General features: G+C 43.5%; 1 protein-coding gene across 1 annotated transcript in view; it reads left to right on the forward strand.

Annotated features, from left to right (window-relative positions):
- Positions 1-24,978, forward strand: part of adamts17 (ADAM metallopeptidase with thrombospondin type 1 motif, 17) — a 583,128-nt gene that overhangs the window by 27,063 nt on the left and 531,087 nt on the right. The window contains exon 4 of the mRNA XM_072278384.1: positions 17,245-17,408. Coding sequence (XP_072134485.1) covers positions 17,245-17,408 — 164 coding nt within the window. The remainder of the gene's footprint in view (positions 1-17,244; positions 17,409-24,978) is intronic.

Genomic DNA, 24,978 nt, shown 5'->3' on the forward strand with positions numbered 1-24,978 from the left:
TGGGGATTTATCTGCCTTCAATCCCTTCAATTTACCTAACCTCTTAACCTCTATCATATCTGCTTCCACCACTTCTCTTGGCAGTACGTTCCAGGCACTTACCAGTCTGTTTCAACTAAAAAATACTTGCCTCGTAATCTCCTTTGAACTTTCTACACCAGTGTAGCCTAACCAAAGTTTTGTGTAGTTATCGCATGAGTTCCTGACTTTTACTGACAAGACAATGGGTGCAGGAGTAGGCCATTCAGCCCTTCGAGCAGCACCACCATTCACTGTGATCATGACTGATCATCTACAGTCAGTACCCTTTTCCTGCCTTCTCCCCATATCCCTTCACTCTGCTATCTTTAAGAGCTCCATCTAACATTTTCTTGAAAGAATCCAGAGAATTGGCCTCCATTGCATCCTGAGGCAGAGCATTCCACAGAACCACAACACTCTGTGTGGAAAAAGTTTTTCCTCAACTCCGTTCTAAATTGTCTACCCCTTATTCTTAAACTGTGGCCGCTGGTTCTGGACTCCTCCAACGTCAGAAACATGTTTCCTGCCTCTAGTGTGATATGCTGTTTGCCCACTTACTTGCATTGCCACTTTTTGGGAGCTATGGACTTGCACCCCAAGGTCCCTCTGTACAGCAAAGCTCTTATGGGTTTTGCCCTTTACAGTACAACCTGTCTCTTAAAGTAGACCTCCCAACGTATAATACCTTACTTGCATATGTCTGGATTAAACCCCAGTGCTGTTATAAGGCCAACTTCAGTGATTTAAGGAGGCAGCACCTCCTAAGAACAAATCACTTTAAAACAGGTTCCCAACCTAGGTCTGCAGTCCCTTTGCTTAATGGTATTGGTCCATGGTATAATAAAGGTTGGGAACCCCTTTTTTAAAAGAATAAAAAAAACTTATGCTAGTGACAGGGTATTGTTTCAGGACAGCGGTGAGGGTTATGCTGCTCCCTCTTCGGTTCCATGTGTGAAAATGGAGGTTGCTAGGTAATCATTATTGTCTGAGACAGTGTAGGGTGCCAGCTCCTGTTGTGTTGTCAGGGTGGGCTGGTGGGGAGGCCATGTACAAGTCATCATTTCAAGTCATGGTCAGATGTTTGTTGAAGAAAAAATTCTCCCTGATCTGTCTCTGCAGATTATGGTTTACTTTTGGTATATCATTTTAGAAGGCTCTTTGGCCTGTCTTGCCCGTGCTAGTCAAGCCTCCCCCAAACAACTCTGCCCAAACAAATCACATCTTCTAGCACTGGCTCAGGGCACTTTAAGCACATATAAATATGACGAGGGAGTCTGTCTACTGGCCCATGTAAATAGTTGTCTATTTTGTGTTTCATTTTACAATGGCTGGATGTTCATAAATAGGATGTTTATATATACTGTTTGACAGGAAGTACAAAATTTGTTTAGTTTGAGTTATTTCAAATATTAGCTGCTAAAATGACATCCAACTGTACTTTGTAAAATAGATTGGACAACAGTGATTAGCTAACTTGGTAGTTTATCTTAAGACCTGTTGTGCTGCATGTATGACTCCGTGGGTGACTAACTGTTACAATCTTTTTTCCTGGGATGTGACCCCGACTCAGTACTCAAAACTTGTGCTTGTATGGGAGTATCGCATTAGGGAAAGGCGATCAAATTAAGTAGCAGAGAGCATGTAGACAGGACTGCAGAGAATATTTAAGAAGGTCCTGCTTGGACTTGGGCCTGAGTTACAGGGAGGACGGGCAGGCGAGGACTTTCTTCCTAGATAAATAGTTAGGAATATTAGTTCTATTGTAGAGGTGCATAAAGTTGAGTGGAATTGATAATGTGAATACAGTCTCCTTCCCAGGGAAGGAGAACTAAAAACTAAAGGGCATATGTTTTAAGATGAGAGCACTGAGATTTAATGGGAACTGAGGGACAACTTTTCACCCAGGGAGGTGTCAAGTATGTGGACTAAGCTGCCAGAGGAAGCGGTTGAGTATTGACAACATTTAAAATATACTTGAACAGGTACATGGGTAGGAAAGCTTGAAAGGAATATGGGCCTTGTATTAGTGATAAAATCTTCCTTGGCTGCTTTGAAGCGGTTTAGTGTTTCATAAGGGAAGTTCTGGTATGTATTATTTATCAGGAGTATAGGGATTGTGAAGGTTTGAGAGTAGCTCGGTAATCTAAGTAAGGATATTGTCTGACCGTTGGATTTGTGTTGCCGTAATGCCATCATGTCAGCAGTGACATAACAGGTGAAAGGGAAATCCCCCAGGTATTCCCTAATTAAGAGCTGGAATGTCAGTCAGTTTCATAAACCATCCAAAGTCATTGTCTGAGATACATGCAGTTGCTGTCTGGCCCATGAAAAAGAATGAGAGGTCCATGTGGTCTCTAAAATGATGCACAAGACAAAAGCCTGTTGCAATCCAAAAACAGTAGCAACAGATGGACAGCCAGCTGTTTCAAATGAGCAACCCAGAGAACTTGATGGATAGAGCAACTCATGAGCATTTTGGCAGTTTTTTTTGCTGTTAGACTTGGTTGCTTGTGATAATGAAAGGATTGTATAACCATCTCTTTAATCCTTCTAGTGAAATATTAATCTTTTTTCCTCCATCTGCTTCAAAAGTGATTGCAGCATTTGATTTTTTTTCTCTGTGGCAGAAATGAGGACATCTCATTAACAGGAGGACTCAACTGGAGAGTTGGTCAGCTGGAGCATTAGCTTTTGTGTTCACTAATTGCCACACTTGATGGGCAAGGAATATTTTTGAATGGTATAAAGTTTAATAGTGCTTCAAACAAAGGCAAAAGCTTGCATTGGGACTGATACCTGGTCTGGAGGGATCAGAGTATTGCACCAATCGAGTGTCCGACAGCACAATCCGAAGTATTGCAGGTAGCTCAGTATACAAAACTCAGACAATCTGTTTCCTTGCTACTGAAGGAAATCAAATTTCAAGTCCATTAATGTGTGGAGATAAATTATTTCTCCTCTGTAGTTGGAGTAGAGTTTTCAGCTTTATCAGTATTTCATCCTGCAGTATGTGATCTTGATGGCATACCACATACACTTGTACTATGACAGAATATTCTGTTCTACAACTAACTGATTTTCTAATTTAGGCTTGCTGACTAATTCGCATTGGGAAATCCTTTGGGACTTGGGATGACTTTCATCCTCTGGTTTTGAGTTTGGAGGTAACTGATGAAGGTTGGAACTACAGATTTCTTTATCATTAAGACCTGTTGGGTGGTTTTTGAGCTGTTGTGCTCCTTCTGCTATTTATGCCAGGCTTCTGATGCATGAACTTGAGGTACTCAATTGCATCCTGAATGCTTTGGGCCAAGGAAATGCAGGAATCAGTGAGGGTATTACATTTCAGGGATATCTTGAGCTTGTCTTTTGAATCTTTTTCTCTGTCCACTTGATCTCTCCTGGCAGAACTGGGAGTAGACCCCATTTTTCAGGAATGTTGTGGCAGGTGAACAAATGACATGACCTGCCTGATAGACTTGGCTGAGTGTAACTGATGCAACACACATCAAAGTTGCTGGTGAACGCAGCAGGCCAGGCAGCATCTCTAGGAAGAGGTACAGTCGACGTTTTGGGCCAAGACCCTTCGTCAGGACTAACTGAAAGAAGAGCTAGTAAGAGATTTGGAAGTGGGAGGGGGAGATCCAAAAAGATAGGAGAAGACAGGAAGAGGAGGGATGGAGCCAAGAGCTGGACAGTTGATTGGCAAGAGGGATATGAGAGGATCATGGGACAGGAGGCCCAGGGAGAAAGAAAAGGCGGAGGGGGGAAAAACCCAGAGGATGGGCAAGGGGTATAGTCAGAGGGACAGAGGGAGAAAAAGGAGAGAGAAAAAGAATGTGTGTATAGAAATAAATAACAGATGGGGTACGAGAGGGAGGTGGGGCATTAGCAGAAGTTTGAGAAGTCAATGTTCATGCCATCAGGTTGGAGGCTACCCAGATGGAATATAAGGTATTGTTCCTCCAACCTGAGTGCGGCTGTCATCTTTACAGTAGAGGAGGCCGTGGGTAGACATATCAGAATGGGAATGGGACGTGGAATTAAAATGTGTGGCCACAGGGAGATCCTGCTTTCTCTGGCGGACAGAGTGTAGGTGTTCAGCAAAACGATCTCCCAGTCTGCGTCGGGTCTGGCCAATATATAGAAGGCCACATCGGGAGCACCGGACGCAGTATATTACCCCAGCCGACTCACAGGTGAAGTGTCGGCCAATATATAGAAGGCCATATTGGGAGCACTGGACGCAGTATATCACGCCAATATATAGAAGGCCACATATAGGCCACATAAGTGGAACAAGTGCTACACATGCCCTTACACTTCCTCCCTTACCACCATGCAGGGCCCCAGACAGTCCTTCCAGGTGAAGCGACACTTCACCTGTGAGTCGGCTGGGGTGATATACTGCGTCCGGTGCTCCCGATGTGGCCTTCTGTATATTGGCGAGACCCGACGCAGACTGGGAGATCATTTCGCTGAACACCTACGCTCTGTCTGCCAGAGAAAGCAGGATCTCCCAGTGGCCACACATTTTAATTCCAAGTCCCATTCCCATTCTGATATGTCTATCCACGACCTCCTCTACTGTAAAGATTAAACCACACCCAGGTTGGAGGAACAACACCTTATATTTCGTCTGGGTAGCCTCCAACCTGATGGCATGAACATTGACTTCTCAAACTTCCGCTAATGCCCCACTTCCCCCTCGTACCCCATCTATTGTTTATTTATAAGCACACATTCTTTGTCTCTCTCTGTCTCTCATTTTTTTCCCTCTGTCCCTCTGACTGTACCCCTTGCCCATCCTCTAGGTTTTTTCCCCCTCCCCCTTTTCTTTCTCCCTGGGCCTCCTGTCCCATGATCCTCTCATATCCCTTTTGCCAATCAACTGTCCAGCTCTTGGCTCCATCCCTCCCCCTCCTGTCTTCTCCCATCATTTTGGATCTCCCCCTCCCCCTCCCAAATCTCTTACTAGCTCTTCTTTCAGTTAGTCCTGGTGAAGGGTCTTGGCCCGAATCGTCAACTGTACCTCTTCCTAGAGATGCTGCCTGGCCTGCTGCGTTCACCAGCAACTTTGATGTGTCTTGCTTGAATTTCCAGCATCTGCAGAATTCCTTGTGTTTGAGTGTAACTGATGCCTTGATGCTGCCCATATTGACCTTGAAGAGTTCATTGATTGGTTTGCTTATTCTGTCAGTGAATTTGGAGGATTTTGCAGAGACACTATTGGTGTATCATTCCTAAACCTTGAGGTGCCTGCTGTAAGTTAGAAGTGTATAATTACTGCAGGAGAAGGCATCTGTCCCTCTGAGCTTCCTCTGTTTTAATCAAGATCACAGTTGATCTTCTATTCCCATATTCCCTGGTTCCTTTTAGTATCCAGAAATTTTAATGAAGTCAGAGATGGTCTCCAAAGTCCTCCAGTATAGAGAATTCCAAAAGCTCACCACTCTGAGTGAAGAAAGTTTTCTCTATCCAAGTCCTGTCCCTTTTTCTCAAGTCCTTAGTCAGGCCCTTTTTAAGAATACTGAAAGTTTCAATGAGACTTTCCATTCTTCTAGTTCTCAAAATTCAAAGTAAATTTATTATCAAAATAATTGTCACCATACACCATCCTGAGATTCATTTTCTTGCAAGAGAATTTATGAAAAGCTATTAAAAAAGACTGACAAATAGCCAATCCTCAAAAGAGTTGTCCAAATAATAAAAAAATATAGAGTTGTAGAGTCCTTGAAAGTGAGTCTATAGGTTGTGGATGGTTATAGTGTAATAACTCTTCCTGAACCTGATGGTATTGGACTTGAGGCTCCTGTACCTCCTGCCTTGATTGTAGTAGCAAGAGGAGTGCCTATCCTGGATGATGGGGGTCCTTGATAGTGAATGCTGCTTTCGTGTGGCAGTGTTCCTAGTGATGGGCAGGGCTGTGCCTGTGATAGACTTGGGTTCTATCCACCACTTTTTGTAGGCTATCCAGTCTTGGACATTGCTGCTTCCTTACCAGGCCCTGATGCAACCAGTCAGGATACTCTCCACTGTGCATCTATAGAAGTCTGTCAAAATTTTAAATGATGTACCAATTCCACACAAACTTCCACACATGTTGTGTCTTTGTGATGGCACTTGCATGCTGGTCCCAGAACAGATCCTCTAGTATGGTAATGCCAAGAATTTAAAGTTCTAAGGAATTTAAAATTCTACAGAACACAGTTCCAATCTATCTCTCCATCCTATGCTTCAGGGCAAGTTATCCTTAGCAAGAATGTGTTGAGTACAGCTTAAAATCATGAGAGAATTGAATTCCTTCCACATGGTGAGGAAAGGAGTATGTGAACAAGTTTATAAGATGGAGCAGGTCCATTTCCTGTCTGATTCCTGTTACCATATCTCTTGCTGCTGTTTTGCCGAACGTCTCTTGTTAGAGATCTTAAGTGAAAAGCGGGCCCCATGTAATAAACCTGCTGGTATAAGCCACAGACTGGTCTGCTTGGCTTGATGAAATGCAGCTGCTGAGATTGACAACTGGGATTCGATTGCTTCTGCCCACACCCATGGGAGAATTTGAAATGGTGTACTGTCGATTGACAGTGTGGTGCTGCAGCAGAGGCCTGGAGATTGTGTTCATCTTTGACCCTAGAAAGCTGTGAAAATTAGCGTCAATTAATGTGACATGAGCCACACGTAATCACAGTGAGAACTGCTGGGAAGTAAGACTGTTGGGTCCGGTTGTTTTTCTTGATTCTTAATGATGCCACTTGTGTATCAAGAAATGAGTGTTAGTAAAACCTCACACTTGCCCAACAAAGAACAAAGTACACTGCTGTACCTCCCCTGGTCAACACTCATTGCCCTGCTCAAAGACGTTGAGTGCTGATAACGAAGGGTTCAGCCACACAGTGCTCCATTCACTTGCAGCAGGAGCCCAATTGCCATGTCTGAAGGACCTGAAGCTTTTTGCAAACATCTGCTCGGCCTTGATGCTTTGTATATGAATGTATTAACCTGATGGATAGATTAGTCTTTACAAATGTATAGACCAAAAAAAAAACACCCTGATAGTAGATTTTGAGTGCCAGACTGTATTTTTTGTATTTTTGTACACATTATGAATAAACTTTATCCTTGGGGGCTGGGAGAAGAATAAACATCACCCTCCCCCACCCCGCCCCTCTGCTTGCATGTGGGAAGGGTCCTCCGCACTTGTAGGTTACGGAGTGATCTCTGTGTGTTTGCCTGCATGCTGTGTAGATCTATCTTTAGTAAATCTTCCTTTACTGTGAGAAGGATTAATTGTAAACTGTCATGGTCCAATCACTGCCATTAACCCATAATGGAACCCATCATTTTTACCTCTGGTGGAGGTAAAAAACCTATTCTTGTACAATTGCAGGAGCAGTTAGGAGAATTTAAGAATTTTGTGTCTGGATCTCATGCTGGAAGTGTTGAAAACTAGAGGACAGAGGCTGAAACTGACATCAGGAGATGTGAGGGGTAAATGTTTCACACAGAGATGTTGGTATCTACAGTGACCTGCCGGAGTACGTGCTGGAGTCAACAAGAGTAACAATATTTAAGAAGCTCGGATGGTATGTTGTCTCCCTGGTGCCAGGATCAGGAATGTCTTGGATCACGTCTGTGGCATTCTCAAGGACAAGGCTGAGCAGCCAGAAGTCTTGGGTACATATTGGCACCAATGACATAGGTAGACGACAACTTATCAATCTTAACCTACTTAGAGGCCTATATATGTTTTTTTTTTTTTACCTTTGCCGGTTCTTAACTCCACCCACAAAGATTCAACATTCTCTGACCCATGTGATCACTTTCTAAATATGTAATTCCATCTGATCGAGGCATGACTGCGCAGGTGAGTGGACGTCAGAGATTTAGACTGGCAGGAAGAATTTAAAAGGAGAGCATTTATTCTGCAGTGGTTTGATCGAGACACAACTGCGCAGGCGCGTGGACATCAACAAGTTAGACCGGCGGGAAGAGTTGAAAAAGAAGACAGCTTTATAGAGCGGGCATAGTGTAGAATGAGTTAGAGTGGGAGGGCTTTGGCGATAACGGGTCGAGGTGAGGTAAGTTACTTGTGAAGAATAGGAAGTATGTCTGCAAGGGCAGTGTTCTGTATTGGGTGTCGGATGTGGGATGTCCAGGGAGGCTGGGAGTCTGTGGCCACCTCTGTGCCAGGTGCATTGAGCTGCAGCTCCTTAGGGACCAGGTTAGGGAAATGGAGATGCAGCTCGATGACCTTCGTTTGGTCAGGGAATGTGAGGTGATGATAGAGAGGAACTATAGGCAGGTAGTCACACCGGGGCCTCGGGAGGCAGATAAGTGGGTAACAGTCAGAAGAGGGAAGAACAAGAGTCAGATACTAGAGAGTACTCCTGTGGCTGTTCCCCTTAACAATAAGTACTCCTGTTTGAGTACTGTTGGCAGTTCGGCCTGCCTGGGGGAAGCAACAGTGGCCACGTCTCTGGCACGGTCTGACACTGTGGCTCAGAAGGGTAGGGAAAGGAAGAGGATGGAAGCAGTGACAGGGCACTCTATAGTTAGAGGGTCAGACAGGCGATTTTGAGGAAGCAGGAAAGAAACACAGAGGGTAGTTTATCTCCCAGGTGCCAGGGTCCGGGATGTTTCTGATAACGTCCACGATATCCTGAGGTGGTGGTACATATTGGTACCAATGACATAGGTAGGAAAAGGGAGGAGATCCTGATGATAGACTACAGGGAGTTAGGAACAAAGCTGAGAAGCAGGACCACAAGTGTAGTAATATCGGGATTGCTGCCTGTGCCAAGTGACCGTGAGTATAGGAGTAGTGAGGTGGAGGATAAATGTGTGGCTGAGAGATTGGAGCGAGGGCAGGGATTCAGATTTCTGGATCATTGGGACCTCTTTTGGGGTAGGTGTGACCTGTACAAGAAGGACAGGTTGCACTTGAATCTCAGGGGGACCAATATCCTGGCAGGGAGGTTTGCTAAGGCTATTGGGGAGAGTTTAAACTAGAATCGATGGAGATTGGGAACAGAACTGAAGAGATGGAGGAAGGAGTGATTGGCTCACAAATAGAGGAAAGCTTATAGACAGTGCGAGAGGGAGGATAGGCAGGTGACAGAGGAGGGATGTGCTCAGTCTGATGGTTTGGGATATGTCTATTTTAATGCAAGGAGTATTATGAACAAAGCAGATGAGCTTATTGCGTGGATCAGTATTTGGAGATATGATGTTGTGGTCAGTACAGGGACAGGAATGGCTACTTAGAGTGCCAGGCTTTAGATGTTTCAGAAAGGACGGGGTTGGGGGAACGGTGCAAAAGAGGTGGGGGTGTGGCACTGCTGATCAGAGTGTCACAGCTGCAGAAGAGGATGAAGTCATGGCGGGATTGTCTACTGAGTCTCTGTGGGTGGAAGGTAGAAACAGGAAGGGGTCAATAACTCTACTGGGTGTTTTTTTATAGATCACCCAATAGTAACAGGGACATCAAGGGGTAGAAAGGGAGACAGATTCTGGAAGAGTGCAATAATAACAGGGTTGTCGTGATGGGAGATTTTAATTTCCCCAATATTGATCGGCATCTCCCTGGAGCAAGGGTTTAGATGGGGTGGAGTTAGGAAACCATTTAAATGGAGTAAGGGGAAATATGAAGCAATTGGGCAGGAACTTGGAAGTATAAATTGGGAGCAGGTGTTCTCGGGGAAATGTACAGCAGAAATGTGGCAAATGTTCAGGGGATATTTGTGTGGTGTTCTGCATAGGTATGTTTTCATGAGACAGGGAAAGGATGGTAGGATACGGGAACTGTACTGTACTAGTCTAGTCAAGAAGAGACGAAAAGCTTACAAAAGGTTTAAAAAAAAAACTGGGTAATGATAGAGATCTAGAAGATTAGAAGGCTAGCAGGAAGGAGCTTAAGAATGAAATTAGGAGAGCCAGAAGGTGCCATGAGAAGGCCCTGGAGCTTTCGGAAAGCATCAAGATGGATAAGTCACCGGGACCAGATGAGATATACCCCAGGCTACTCTGTGATGCAAGGGAGGAGATTGCTGAGCCTCTGACGATGATCTTTGCATCATTAATGGGGACGGGAGAGGTTCCGGAGGATTGATGGGTTGCAGATGTTGTTCCCTTGTTCAAGAAAGGGAGTAGAGATAGCCCAGGAAATTACAGACCAGTGAGTCTCACTTCAGTGTTTGGTAAGTTGATGGAGAAGGTCTTGAGAGGCAGGATTTATGAACATTTGAGAGGCGTAATATGATCAGGAATAGTCAGTATGGTTTTGTGAAATGCACGTTGTGCCTTACGAGCCTGATTGAATTTTTTGAGGATGTGACTAAACACATTGATGAAGGTAGAGCAGTAGATGTAGTGTATATGGATTTCAGCCAGGCATTTGACAAGGTACCCCATGCAAGGCTTATTGAGAAAGTAAGGAGGCATGGAATCCAAGGGAACCTTGCTTTGTGGATCCAGAACTGACTTGCACATAGAAGGCAAATAGTGGTTGTAGACGGGTCATATTCTGCATGAAGGTTGGTGATCAGTGGTGTGACTCAGGGATCTGTTTTGGGACCCTTTCTCTTCGTAATTTTTATAAATGACCTGGATGAGGAAGTGGTTAGTAAATTTGCTGATGATACAAAGGTTGGGGGTGTTGTGGATAATGTGGAGGCCTGTCAGAGGTTACAGTGGGACATCAGTAGTGTGCAAAACTGGACTGAGAAATGGCAGATGGAGTTCAACCCAGATAAGTGTGAGGTGATTCATTTTGGTAGGTCAAATACGATGGCAGAATATAGTATTAATGGTAAGACTCTTGACAGTGTGAAGGATCAGAGGGATCTTGAGATCCGAGTCCATAGGACACTCAAGGCTGCCGCACAGGTTGACTCTGGTTAAGAAAGCATACGGTGCATTGGCCTTCATCAATCATGGGATTGAGTTTAAGAGCCAAGAGAATGTTACAGCTCTATAGGACCCTAGTCAGACCCCACTTGGAGTACTGAGGTCAGTTCTGGTCACCTCACTACAGGAAGGATGTGGATACTATAGAAAGGGTGCAGAGGAGGTTTACAAGGATGTTGCCTGGATTGGGGAGCATGCCTTATGAGAATAGGTTGAGTGAACATAGCCTCTGACACATCTTCCTTCGCTCCAAGGAGAAAAGGCCTTTTTCCAAGGCTGAAATGGCTAACAGGAGAGGGCATATTTTTAAGTGCTTGGAAGTAGGTACAGAGGAGATGTTAAGGGTAAGTTTTTTTTTATGCAGAGAGTGGTGATGACGGTGATGTAGGCAGATACAATAGGAGTTTTCTTTAAGAGACTCTTGGGTAGGTACATGGAGCTTAGAAAAGTAGAGGGTTATGGGTAACCCTAGGTAATTTCTAAAATAAGTACATGTTTGGCACAGCATTTTGGGCTGAAGGGCCTGTATTGTGCTGTAGGTTTTCTATGTTCTATCGCCACTATGTTGAAGGGTAATAATTGGGATCCCAGGCACAGCGGCCTCCTTACTGAAAGATGGCATGATTAAAATGCCACGTCCACACACCAACTCCCTAAAGACCTGAAGTCAGGCTTCATTTTTGCAAGAGCAGTAGTAACAAGTCATTGTCATTGGTGCATCTTTGGAGGGTGAGGAAGAATTTGGGAGTGAAGGGTAGAAATGTAATTGGTCTCCTTACCAGGAAATACTCTTGGACCATGTTTAATCTTTCAGAAGCTGTAAGTGAAGAAGCTGCTGTGCATATGGAATTGCCTGGACTTCGCAATCTCTCAAAAGTTTCAGGGCCAGCTCGTGATGTCCAGCACATGCAGATTTTCTTTTGTTTAAAGTATTCCTTATCAGTTGTTGAGAAGTGAAAGGATATAAACATAGAAAGCCTACAGCACAATACAGGCCCTTTGGCCCACAATGCTGTGCCGAACATGTACTGATTTTAGAAATTACCTAGGGTTACCCATAGCCCTCTATATTTTTCTGAGCTCTATATACCTGTCCAGGAGTCTCTTAAAAGACCCTATCGTATCTGCCTCTACCATAGTCACCGGCAGCCCATTCCATGCACTCACCACTCTCTGCAGGGAAAAAAACTTACCCCTGACATTTCCTCTGTACCTACTTCCAATTACCTTAAAACTGTGCCCTCTCATGCTAACCATTTCAGCCCCGGGAAAAAGCTTCTGACTATCCACACAATCGATGCCTCTCATCATCTTATACACCTCTATCAAGTCACCTCTCATCCTCCGTCGTTCTAAGGAGAAAAGGCTGAGTTCACTCAACCTATTCTCATAAGGCATGCTCTCCAATCCAGGCAACATCCTTGTAAATCTCCTCTGTACCTTTTCTATAGTTTCCATATCCTTCCTGTAGTGATGCTACCAGAACTGAGCATAGTACTCCAAGTGAGGTCTGACCTGGGTCCTATATAGCTGTAATGTTGTCTCAGCTCTTGAACTCAGTCCCGCAGTTGATGAAGGCTAATACACTGTATGCCTTCTTAATCACACAGTTAACCTGTCCAGCAGCTTTTCAGTGTCAATGTTATTGCCAATCCAAACTGACCAGGGTTTGCAAGTGAGGAAATCGAGGATCCAATTGCACAAGGAGGTATTGAAGCCAAGGTCTTGGAACTTTTTGTTTAGTTTTGAGGGGATGAGCTGTAGCTGATAAAGAGCATCTTGATGTATGCGTTTTTGCTGTCCAGATGTTCCAAGGTTGAGTGAAGAGTCAATGAGATAGCATCTGCTGCTAACCTGTTGCCTTACTGGGCAAATCGGAGCGGATCCAAGTTGCTTCTCAAGCAGGAGTTGATATGTTTCAACACAAACTCTCAAAACAGATCATCACTGTGGAAGTAAGCACTATTGGGCAATAGCATTGAGGCAGGTTACCACGTTCCTTTGAGGCACTGGTATTATCAAAGCCTGCTTGAAGCAGATGGATACCTCAGACTGTTGAAGCGAGAGGTTAAAGATCTCATTGAACACTCCAGCCAGTTGACCACTGGTTTTTGAGGACTTGGCTAGATACCCCATCAGGGCTGGAGGCTTTTTGTGGGTTCATCCTCCTGAAGGCTGCTCGCATGCCAGCCTCAGACACTGAAATCACAGGACCATCAGAGGTTGATTGAGCTTGTGATAATTCCTCCATTTTTTGACAGTCAAACTGAGCATAGAAAGCATTGGGCTCACCTGGAAGCAAAGCCTTGTTGTCGCCCATGCGCTTGATTTAATTTTATAAGAGATGATAGTATCCAAGCCCTGTGACAATTGTTGAGCATCCTTCATTGATTCAAGTTTAGTCCGGAATTGCCACTTTGCCCGTGAGATACCTCTTCTGGGGTAGGTATAACCTGTACAAAAGTGATGGGTTACACCTGAACCTGAGGAGGACCAGTATTCTCACGGACAGGTTTGTTAGAGTTGTTGGGTAGGGTTAAACTAATTTGTCAGAGGGGTGGGAATTGGAATAATGTTCTCAGGATAGGGCGGATAGTAAAAAAGCAAAAGTAGTGTGCAATCAGACTGTCAGGAAGGGCAAGCAGATGAAAGGACAAAATTGCAGCCAGCAGGATGAGTATCAGTGCATTAGGGATGCAGAATCAAACAGGGTAGCAAATACAATACTGAAAGTGTAATATCTCAATGTACGGAGTATAAGAAATAAGGTGGATGATCTTGTTGCACTGTAACTCGTGTTACAGCACTATTACAGATTGTCAGGTATGATATTGTGGCCATCACTAAATCATGGCTGAAGGATGGTTGCAGTTGGGAACTGAATGTCCAAGGTATTGGAGGGATAGGAAAGTAGGCAGAGGGGGTGGTGATTCTCTGCTGGTAAAGAATGGCATCAAATCAATAGAAAGATGTGATTATAGGATTGGAAGATGTTGAATCCTTGTGGGTTGAGTCGAGAATGATAAAAGAACATTGATGGCAGTTATTTACAGACCTCCCAGCAGTAGATGGGTTGTGGACCATAGGTTACAATGAGAAATAGAAAAGGCATGACAAAAGGGCATTGTCATGACAGTCATGAGAGATTTCAAGCAGTTGGATTGGGAAAATCAGGTTGGTAATGAATCTCAAGAGAGTGAGTTTGTTGAATGCCTTTAAGATGGCTTTTTAGAGCAGTTTGTCATTGAGCCTATCGGGGGATCAGCTACACAGGATTGGGTGTTATGTAATGAACCACATGTGATTAGGGAGCTTAAGGTAAAAGAACCTTTTGGAGGCGGTGATCACAATATCATTGAGTTCAACTTGAAATTTGAGAGGCAGAAAGTAAAGTCTGACATAGCAGTATTTCAGTGGAGTAAAGAAAATTACAGTGGTATGAGAGAGAGGTTGGCTGAAGTAAACTGGAAGATGTTAGTAGTTATGACAGCAGAGCATCAATGGTGTGAGTTTCTGGGAAAAATGAGGAAGGTGCAGTACAGATGTATTCCAAAAACAAAGAAATACTCATGGCAAAATAGTACAACTGTTGCTGACAAACAAAGTTGAAGTTAATGTAAAAACAAAACAGGGCATACAACGATACAAAAATTAGCGGGAAGATCGAGGATTGGGAAGTTTTTCAAAATCTACAGAGAGCAACTAAAAGAATCATTAGGAGGGAAAAGCTGAGATATGAAAGCAAGCTAACAAACAATATCAAAGTGGATAGTAAAAGCCTTCTCAAGTATGTTTAAAATAAAATAAGATGAGAGTGGATATAGGACTACCAGAAAATGAGGCCGGAGGAATAATAACAGGGCACAAGGAGACAGCTTATGAACTAAATGAGTATTTTGCATCAGTCTTCACTGTGGAAGACACTAGCAGTGTACCAGATGTTGAAGGGTGCGAAGGAAGAGAAGAGACTTCAGTTACTAATATAAGGGAGAAGGTGCTTAAAAAGCCGAAAGACCTAAGGGTACATAAGTCACCTGGACCAGATCAACTGTGCACTAGGGTTCTGAAAGAGGTAGCGGTAGAGATTGTGGAGGCATTAGTAATGATGTTTCAAAAATCACTGGACTCTGGCATGGGTGCCAGAGGACTGGAAAATTGCAAATGTCACTCCACTCTTTAAGAAAGGAGGAAGGCAGCAGAAAGGACATTATAGACCAGTACCACTGATCTCAGTGGTGGGAAGAAGTTGGAGGCAATCATTAAGGATGAGGTTATGCAGTACTTGGTGACAGAGGACAAGGTAGGACAAAGTCGGTGTGGTTTCCTTAAGGGAAAATCTTGCCTGATGAACCTGTTGGAATTTTTTGAGGAGATTACCCATAAGATAGAGAGGATGCAGTGCATTTTGCATATATAGATTTTCAGAAGGCCTTTAACAAGATGTCACACATGAGGCTGCTGACTAAGTAAAGAGCCTATGGTATTACAGGAAAGTTGCTGGCATGGTTAGCGCATTCGCTGATTGGTAGGGGGCAGCGAGTGGGAATAAAAGGATCCTTGTCTGGTTGGTTGCCAGTGACTAGTGATGCGCCGGAGGGGTTAGTTTTGGGTCTGCTTTTTATTCTGTATATCAATGATTTAGATGATGGAATAGATGGCTTTGTTGCCAATTTTGCAGATGATACAAAGATTGGTGGAGGGGCAGGTACTGTTGAGGAAACAGGCTGCAGAAAGACTTAGAAGAATGGGCAAAAGAGTGGCAAATGAAATACAATATTGGAAAATGCATGCTCATGCACTTTGGCTGCAGAAATAAATGTGCAGACTATTTTCTAAAGGGGAGAAAATCCAAAAATCAGAGATACAAAGAGACTTGAGAGCCCTTGTGTAGAACACAATTTGTAGGCTGAGTTGGCGGTGAGGAAGGGATAAGCAATGTTTGCATTAATTTCAAGAGAATGCAAGAGCAGGGATGTGATGCTGAGGCTTTATAAGGCACTGGTGAGGCCTCACCTTGAGTACTGTGAACAGCTTTGAGCTCCTTATCTAAGAAAAGATGTGCTGGCATTGGAGAGGGTTCAGAGGAGGTTCACATGAATGATTCTGGGAATAAAAAAAGTTATCATATGAGGAATGTTTGATGGCTGTGTGCCTGTACTCGCTTTAGAGGGGTGGGGGGTGGATTTCATTGAAACCTTTTAAATATCGAAAGGCCTAGACAGAGTAGATGTGGATAGGATGTTTCCCATTGTGGGGCTATCTAGGACAAGAGGGCCCAGCCTCAGGACAGAGGGGTGTCCATTTAAAACGGATGTGGAGAAATTTCTTTAGCCAGAGGGTGGTGAATTTATTAGCACAGGCAACTGTGGAGGCCAGGTTGTAGGGTGCATTCAAGGCAGAGCTTGATAAATTCTTGATTGGACAAGGCCTGAAAGGCTACGGGAAGCAGACCAGGGAGTAGGGCTGAGGAGGGAAAAAAGGATCAGTCATAATTGAATGGTGGAGCAGACTAGATGGGCCAAGTGGCCTAATTCTGCTCCTATGTCTTATGGTCTTAAGGAGATGGTTTTCCAGAGATCATACCTGGATCGTTTGTAACTTTCTTGGTCATCAGACTTCAATGCCTCTGATCTGGCCTTCAGCATGTTGCGGATCTCATGTTTCATCCAGGGCTTGTGGGGAAGACTCTGAATGATTTTGTGGGGACACACTCGTCTACAACTGTTTTTATATAGTCTGTGACAACCATGATATATTCATTCAGATGAGTCCTTGAACACAGCCCAGTCCAGTGATCTGAAGCAATCCCATAGCTTCTCCTCTGCCTTCTGTGACCACCTTTGTTGTCCTAATCTCTGGCACTTTGTGCCTTAGCCTCAACCTGTATGCAAGTAGGAGAAGGACAGCCAAATGATCAAATTTAATGCAATGCACTCTGGCATGGAAACAGTAAGCATTCCTTATCATATTGTAAAAGTGGTCCAGTTTGTTGGGACCTCTGGTGCTACAGGTTATATGCTGATGGTAATTGGACGGGGCTTTCTTCTATCAAGCCTGCCTATGAATCTGGGCCATTTCTTGTTCTCCTTGACATCAGGAAGTTTAACATGGGGCGGGGGGGGAGGTGGGGTTTAAGAATCTTACACGCAGTGGATAAAGTAAATGGGGCAATTGCTGAGAAAACGGTTTTAATCGTCGTAGAATGACAACTAGGAAATAGACCACTCTGTTGATGGGTAGTCCCATTGCCTACATTTATGTTACTGAATGATGCTTGTAGCTGAGTTTGTGTAAAGGCTTTACTTCTCCTCCTAGGAAGACAGAAGCTGAAGAGAGCAGCTGACCACCGGCCCAGGAGAAATGCCATTCGATTAACAAATGAGTACACAGTGGAGACGTTGGTGGTGGCGGATTCTGACATGGTGGAGTATCACGGTGCAGAGGCAGCTCAGCGATTTCTGCTCACTGTCATGAATATGGTACGTTGCTTCGTGTTGCATCCACTGCTTGTGATGGGGGTGGGGGAGGTCTGTGGAGCCTAGTTGCAGCATGTGTTGGTCAATCAAAATTGGTATCTACCCCCTTGAACTTTGTATGATACTGGTTAATCCCAGCAATACCAAAATGCACAGTAGCGTAGCAGTTAATTCAATTGCTGTACAGTGCCAGTAATCACCAATTGGGACTTGATTCCCACTGTTGACTGTAAGGAGTTTGTACCTATGACTGTGTAGGTTGCCTCCAGGTACTTTGGCTTCTTGCATTCCAAAGAGGTATGGTGAGGGTTAGTAAGTTGTGAGCATGTTATGCTGGTACCGCATGCAGGCGGCCATGTTGTAGCCACTGCTTGTGACATGTGTTTTTATGTACATGTGACAGAACTAATCAATCTCTTCCCCCCCCCCCATTTCAAATGCCCCTTTCTCCCTCCCACCTGGTAGGAACAAATTCTTTCCACAGCTACCAGTCTGCTGGAGGGACTTGGGCTGAGCAGCATCTGTAGGGGGGAAAAGGAATTGTTGATGTTTTGGGGTGAAACCCGGCACCGAACCTGATGCAAGCAGTCACCTATATTTTTGTAACACCTTGCAAGGTTGTGTTCGCGAGCGCTCACTGAGCCGAGGTGCTGAGGGACCCTGCAGCCAATTTCCATGCGAGCTCCACAAACTCAGGAAATGCAGCAGCAACGCACTGTAGGTGCTAAAAACCTGAAATAAAATCACAGAATTCTGGTCACACTCAGCAGGTCAGGCAGCATTGGTGGAGAATGTCTAGCAGAGAGTTCTGTGCTTGCCAAATAACCTTTGGAGATCACCAAAAAGCCTAGCTGTGCGTTTGGGTGTTGATTTCATCGGGATCCTGAGATGTCTGCTGAACAGCAAATATGTGGGTGCAAAGGCTTCCCTATGCTCTTCTTGAACATCTTGTAAATAATCTGCTTAACTTGGTTCAAAGGCACCAAGAAAGTCGCTTGGTTCAGGCGATCTTGTAAGGAAGTTTTCTGTTGAGTTTCGTAGACTGCACTTAGTGCTTGGACAGTAGGAAAAGAGGAAAACTTTCAAAGGGAAAATTGTAGAGATTTGCTTGAATATTATGTATTGAAGAAAATATAGCAAGTAATTAAATCATATTCAGTATTTTTTGTAGAATTAAGCATGCAAATACTGTAACATTTAAAGTTTAACAACAATGGCTCCAGATGCAAAGCAAGCTTTAGTCTGCACCCACTGCAGTACCCATGTTTAGTTGTGTTTTCCTTGTGGCTTCAACTTGGCAGTACCTGACACTGCCTCCAGAGGGTGCACTAGTATAGTCTTCATTTGGGAGCTCTTCCCCAGCACCAGTGGTCAAGAGGCAAACTTCCAATAGCACCACGTTCCAGCTCCCTCCATGGTCAGCCACGTGCTTCTGTTGCTTTGGGGATATTGAGGGGGGTAAGTGCGTTTCTTGCCTCAAGAAATCTACAGTAGCCTGGAATTTTCTGGGTTATGTGCAATTAGTTGTGAGCCATAGACAGTGCACATGCAACAGCCCCATTGGAATCTATGATCCCACCTTGAGTCAGAAGTGGAGAGTTCCATACCTTCTCCACACTCTCCTGTGTGTGGCCGAGTGATTGCTGAACTGTGAAGGTGACCCAGTTCAGAGGGGTATTAAAGAGGAGCTCCATATTACAAATTCCAGTTCTCAAACAACAGGAAAGTACTCCCTGGTATCTTGGCCCAAATCTACAAACATTAAAAGAAAATGTAATCAAGTTGTATTATGCAGTTCAAGGGAACCTGTGTACCCATTGGCTAGTTAAAACAGTGATTACTCTTTAAAAGTAATTGGTTGTAAACATACTGGAATATCTGAAATCTTGGAAAAGAGCATCACAGCAAGTGAATGAATGTGTCTTCTGACCTGGCTCCTACATTGAAGGAATTGTGTGGGGGTGAGGGTGGTAGGGAAGGGAGGAATCTTTTGCCCCAGTTGTTTGACTGGGCCCCTCCATTGGAGGGCTTTCTATCTCATTGTCATACATCAGGGAAACCAGCCCTTGGCTGTCAAGTCAGTGCAGATTATCAAATGCCCGTCTGTGCTAATTCCATTTACCAGCACTTGGCCCATAGTCTCCTACGCATTAGCGATTCAAGAGCATGTTCAGATGCTTCCTGAATGTTATGAGAATTTCTACCTCCACCACCACATCGGACTGTATTTTCCAATTTGCAACCAGCCTCAAAAATACTTCTTTGGATCCTCTTGCTCTACTCTTTAAATCTGTGACCTTTGCTGCAGGGAAAGGTGGCTCACTATGTACCCTCACTATACCTCTTGAGTACATCTTTTGGGTTCCTACCCGGCCTTCTGCACTCCAAGGGAAAAGATGTTCACTCTCTCCTCAAAAGTGAAACTCTGAAACTGAATCTGATGCGTCTTTTCACCAGGATCCCAGGAGGGTAGCTGCAATGCGGCTCTTGGCAAGGAAAACAAATTCCATGAAATCTTTCTAACAAACTCTAGAAGCTTCTTTGATCACTGGTGAGCTTGGCTCGTGAATGTTTAGGTGGGGTTATGCTGCTGTTGTCTCCATTGTCAATGTCTTTGTAACTTTGCATCTTGACATACTAATCTCCGCTTTAAAATTCCCATTGTTTTTAAATCCCTGTGATTTCTCCTTGCTGCTGAAAATCTCAACACTTTTGCATCTGGACACCTGTAGTTCTTTAATTCTGGCCTCTTGAGGATCTTCACTTTCAGACCATTGCTGTCAGGCTTCCTAAATTCCTCCTTCAAGACTTAGCAATTCTATTTTCCTCCATTAATGAAATTTTTATTTAAAAGAAAAATAATTTCATCCATCTTACTGCATTTGTGACTTGGCACAGCAGTTTCTGTATTAATACTGGCAAAGGAAATTCTCTAAAATAGGTTTGACCCTGCACTGGGAGATGACAATGTAGAGAGTCAGCTGGATCCACGTACTTGTCTCCTGGCTGTAATGCTTTTCCTTCTTGGTATTGCTTGTTATTTTTGAAAATTTCATAAGATTGCTTTCATGCATGAATTGATGTTCATTCTGTTAACACTCACAGCTACTTGTACTAATGTTATAAAAATGTTATGGATATTATAATATCCCTCAAACCTCTTTGTTCTTGGCATCTCTACACTGCTTTTCTTTGTCTTTACTGAAGTTCTTATTTTTTTTGTTCTTTAGTTTTACATCGCTCCTTACCTCTCCCATTGTCTGTGGTCTTCACTGCTATTAACTCTTTGTCACATTAACTTGTTTGGGGCCATTTCCACCTTATCTGCCATCTGACCCATCAATTTTTCCTTATTTAAAAATGCAAAAAGTAAAAAACCAACCTTACAAATGAAAAAAGGATCTAGTGCTTTCCTGGCATATGACAATAAATTCTTCCCAGGCTTCCAGCCAGGTACAGGTATAGGCATTCATAACGGCCATAGAATTGACTTCAGCACAAAGCCACTGGTTTTTGGATCACCTGTTTAAAGGAAGCCACTGAAATAAAACTAAAGGAAAAGAATTTTAACAAAGATGAAGGTCTTGCTCTAAGTAAGAACTGAAATTCAATTGTAAACGAGGTGAGAGAGTGGAAACCTGACTGGTTAATTTTCATCCAATCAGGAGGGACGGACTATGAAGGTATAAATACCACTGGATTAGATATGCCCTGAAGAAGGTGGCAGAGTTTGTCGTCAAAATGTTGGTTATAATTGATATCTATACCTGGCTAGAAGCCCGAGAAGAGCTCTTTCATAACTGGCGGGTGGGGAGGGGGAAGAAGGTGCTTAGTTCTCAACAAGATGGATAGCATCTGCAGAGCAAGAAGCAGAATTAGCATTTCAAGCTAATGGCCTGATGATTGGAATGAAAGGTCATTGATCTGAAATATTCATGCTTTCTCCTCAGATGCTGCCTGACTTGATGAGGCATTTTCTGTTCATATTTCAGATTTACAGTTGTTATTTTCTTCTTTGAGCACTGTGCATAAGAACATAATTGTTCCCACTGTAACACTAGCTGAATCTAGCTCTGTATTCAAGTGTATGACCCTTGTTGGTCATTGAGAAGTGCAGCAGGTAACTAACTATTTTGAGTGTGCTTGAAATTTCCAACACCACTCATCTTGCATTGAATTTTAAAGTAGAAATCGTGAAGTAGAAAAGATGAAGTGAGATGATTGTCAATGTTAAGAGCTTTATTAATCTCTGCATTCATTCAGATATTTGCAGAGGAGATTCACCAGATGTTGCCGGGATGGAACATTTGAGTTATGACAAGGCGGGAACTGCTAAGCTTGTTTTGCCTGGGGCAGAAGAGGTTGGCATGGGAGGGGCTGGGAAGGGAGGTGTGTGTGTTTGGGAGGGGGGGTTGAATTTGAGTTTGAATAATAGCTAACATAGGAAAGGTATCTAACATGAGGGGATCTGAGAAAGAGCTTTTCTTCCCCAGTGTGTAGTTGATATCCAGAGGAGCACTTGAGTTGTCGAGACACAGAAGCCTGTAGACCAAATGCTTACAAACGGGATTAACATAGATGGTACTTCATGGTTAGCATGGACAGGATGGCCTGAAGGGCCTGATTATTTGCTCTATGACCCTTGTGTTACTGTGGTTGCTCTCAGGAATCTGTTCACGCTTTGCAAGAAACATTTTTAAAGTTTTAACTGACCGCTCATCCTGAGTTCTCTTTCGGGTGCCCTAGTTTGTCCTTAACCACAAGGCTGCTCTCCTTTTTGCCATTTTCCTTATGGTACATTGTTGCCAGCCCTGACCATCTTCTGAAGACATCTCAGCAACACCTACTACCTCATACCCTCTAAGTTAAATTTCTTACCCATCTTGATATATTCCTCACATACTTGTTTCCTAATTTGATATTTTCTTTATATCTTGTAGTTTTGTATTTCCTGTTGTCCCTAACACAATTTCCTATGGTTACTCAGTTGTGCTGTTTTGGTAAAGGCAGTGTCCATTATTAAGGGCCCCCAGCACCCAGGCATTCCCCTTTCTCACTGTTACCATCAGGAAGGAGGTACAGAAATCTAAAGGCACACACTCAGTGATTCAGGATCAGCTTCTTCCCCTCTGCCATCCGATTCCTAAATGGACATTGAACCTGTAAACGCTACCTCACTATTTAATATATTTTATTTCTGTTTTTGCACGATTTTTACTTTATTCAATATACGTATATTGTAATTGATTTACTTATTTATTAAATCTTATTACTTTTCTTCTATATTATGTATTGCATTGAACTATGATTCAGGAACAGCTTTTTCCCCTCTGCCATCCGTTTCCTCAATGGACATTGAACCTGTGAACAGTACCTCACTTTTTTAATATACAATTATTTCTGATTTTACATGACTTTAATCTATTCAATATACATATACTCTGAATTGATTTACTTAGTTATTATTATTTTTTTCTGCAATATTATGTATTGCATTGAACTGCTGCTACTAAATTAACAAATTTCACGACACATGCTGGTGATAATAAACCTGATTCTGATTCTAATCTTGTCGAAGTCTTTAAAGTATTTTTCTGACTGGACAGCCCCTGCCTTTTCAAATGCTTGCAGCAATCTGATATATTCTTGCCAGTGGGACCGGACCTTAGGTCTTGCCCAGTTAAGATGGTACTCCCAATACTACAAAAGAGACCTTCCTCTACAAATGCTGGTGTCTGCACTCCACAAAATGAACCTTTACCCATCCATTTTCATTTCACTCTGCTCAGTTATACTTAATTGAGTACCCATAAATTATTGTCCCTGAGGTTTTGGATACACTTTTATTAATTGAAATGTCAATTGATGTCGTTGGCAACAAGGCCATCATTTCTTGCCCATTTGCATTGACCTTTCAGAAATTGGTGGTGACCCTCTGCTTCAGACTACAACAGTTCTTGTGGTGAAGGAGCTCTCGCAGAGTTCTTAAGGGCACGGTGACCTAAAAAAAAGCTGAGTCAAGGTAGTGTCTGACCTGGAAGGAAGTCTTCAGAAAATGGTGATTCTTTTTGGCAAAAAACCATCTGGGACCCTCTAACATCCACAGTATTGCCTGTCTGTTCTCCTAACTACTGAGTCCCCCGTAACCACCACTCTCCTTGTCTCCCCCATTCCCTTCTGAGCCCCAGAGCCAGACTAAGTGTCAGAGTCCTAGTTGCTGTAGCTTTGCCCTAGTAGACTGTGGTCTCCACCCCCCCCCCGCCCCCAACAACAGTATTCAAAGCAGTATGCTTACTATTGATGGGAATGTTCACATGAGTGCTCTGCACTATCTGCCTTTTCCCTTTCCATCTCCTGACAGTTACCCAGCTACATGCCTCCCACATCTCCCTTTAGCTCCAATTTATCATCTCATTCTCCTGAATGGACCCAAGGTCATCCAGCTTCAGTTCCCTAATGTGGTCTGTAAGGAGGTGCACCAAGATACTCTTCTCACAAAAGTAGCAATCAGGGAGACCGACAGTCTTCTAGATGTCCCACATCATGCATGAGGAGCACACTACTTCCCAGGGATCCATTCTTGTTATTCTATTTGGGTACTGATAAACAAACAGAAACTCGACAGGGATGCCGCCCTAGTCGCTGCCTTTTCTCGCTGAAGCTTGTTGAGTCAAAGCCTCAGTTCCCCCATTCTAACCCTCTCCCCTCACACAATGGGTGCCCAGATTAAACTTAACTTCTTATTGGTCCTTGCCAAGTACCAAATGTTGTAAATGATCTCAAACTCTGCAGAGAGCCCTGACAGCCCCTGCTCACTTTTTAAATTTGGTGTGTTACTCTCCTCAGGTAACTGTTCCTATGAACTAAAACTCTGCAGAAAGTGAACTTTTTTATTCTGTCCTTCTCCTTGGTTAAGGCTACAGTTTTAGAGATGCTGTTGGAGTAGCCAGATGAGTTTCTGCAGCCCAGTGTGTAGATGAAGCAGAGAATGAAATGTTTCAAGTGATGGTTGGGATGTCAGTCAAGTGATCTGCATCGTTGTTCATGGTGGTGAGTTTGTTAATCTACAATTTGAGAGGGAGAAGGGAAACTCGGAAGTGTCAGTATTACAGTTGAACAAAGGGAACTATGGTGCTATGAGGGAGGAGCTGGCCAAAGTTCAATGGAACAATACCCTAGCAGGGATGACGGTGGAACAGCAATGGCAAGTGTTTCTGGGAATAACGCGGAAGGTGTAGCATCAGTTCCTTCCAAAGAGGAAGAAAGATCCTAAGGGGAGTAAGGGGAGGCCGTGGCTGACAAGGGAAGTAATGGACAGTATAAAAATAAAAGAGAAGAAGTTTTACATAGCAAAGATGAGTGGGAAGCCGGAGGATTGGGAATCTTTTAAAGAGCAACAGAAGGTAACTAAAAAGGCAATACACGGAGAAAAAATGAGATACGAAGGTAAACTAGCCAAGAATATAAAGGAGGATAGTAAAAGCTTCTTTAGGTATGTGAAAAGGAAAAAAATAGTTAAGACCAAAATTGGGCCCTTGAAGACAGAAGCGGGTGAATTTATTATGGGGAACAA

Source organism: Mobula birostris, chromosome 14 (assembly GCF_030028105.1).
Source record: "Mobula birostris isolate sMobBir1 chromosome 14, sMobBir1.hap1, whole genome shotgun sequence".
Classification (NCBI taxonomy): Eukaryota; Metazoa; Chordata; class Chondrichthyes; order Myliobatiformes; family Myliobatidae; genus Mobula; species Mobula birostris.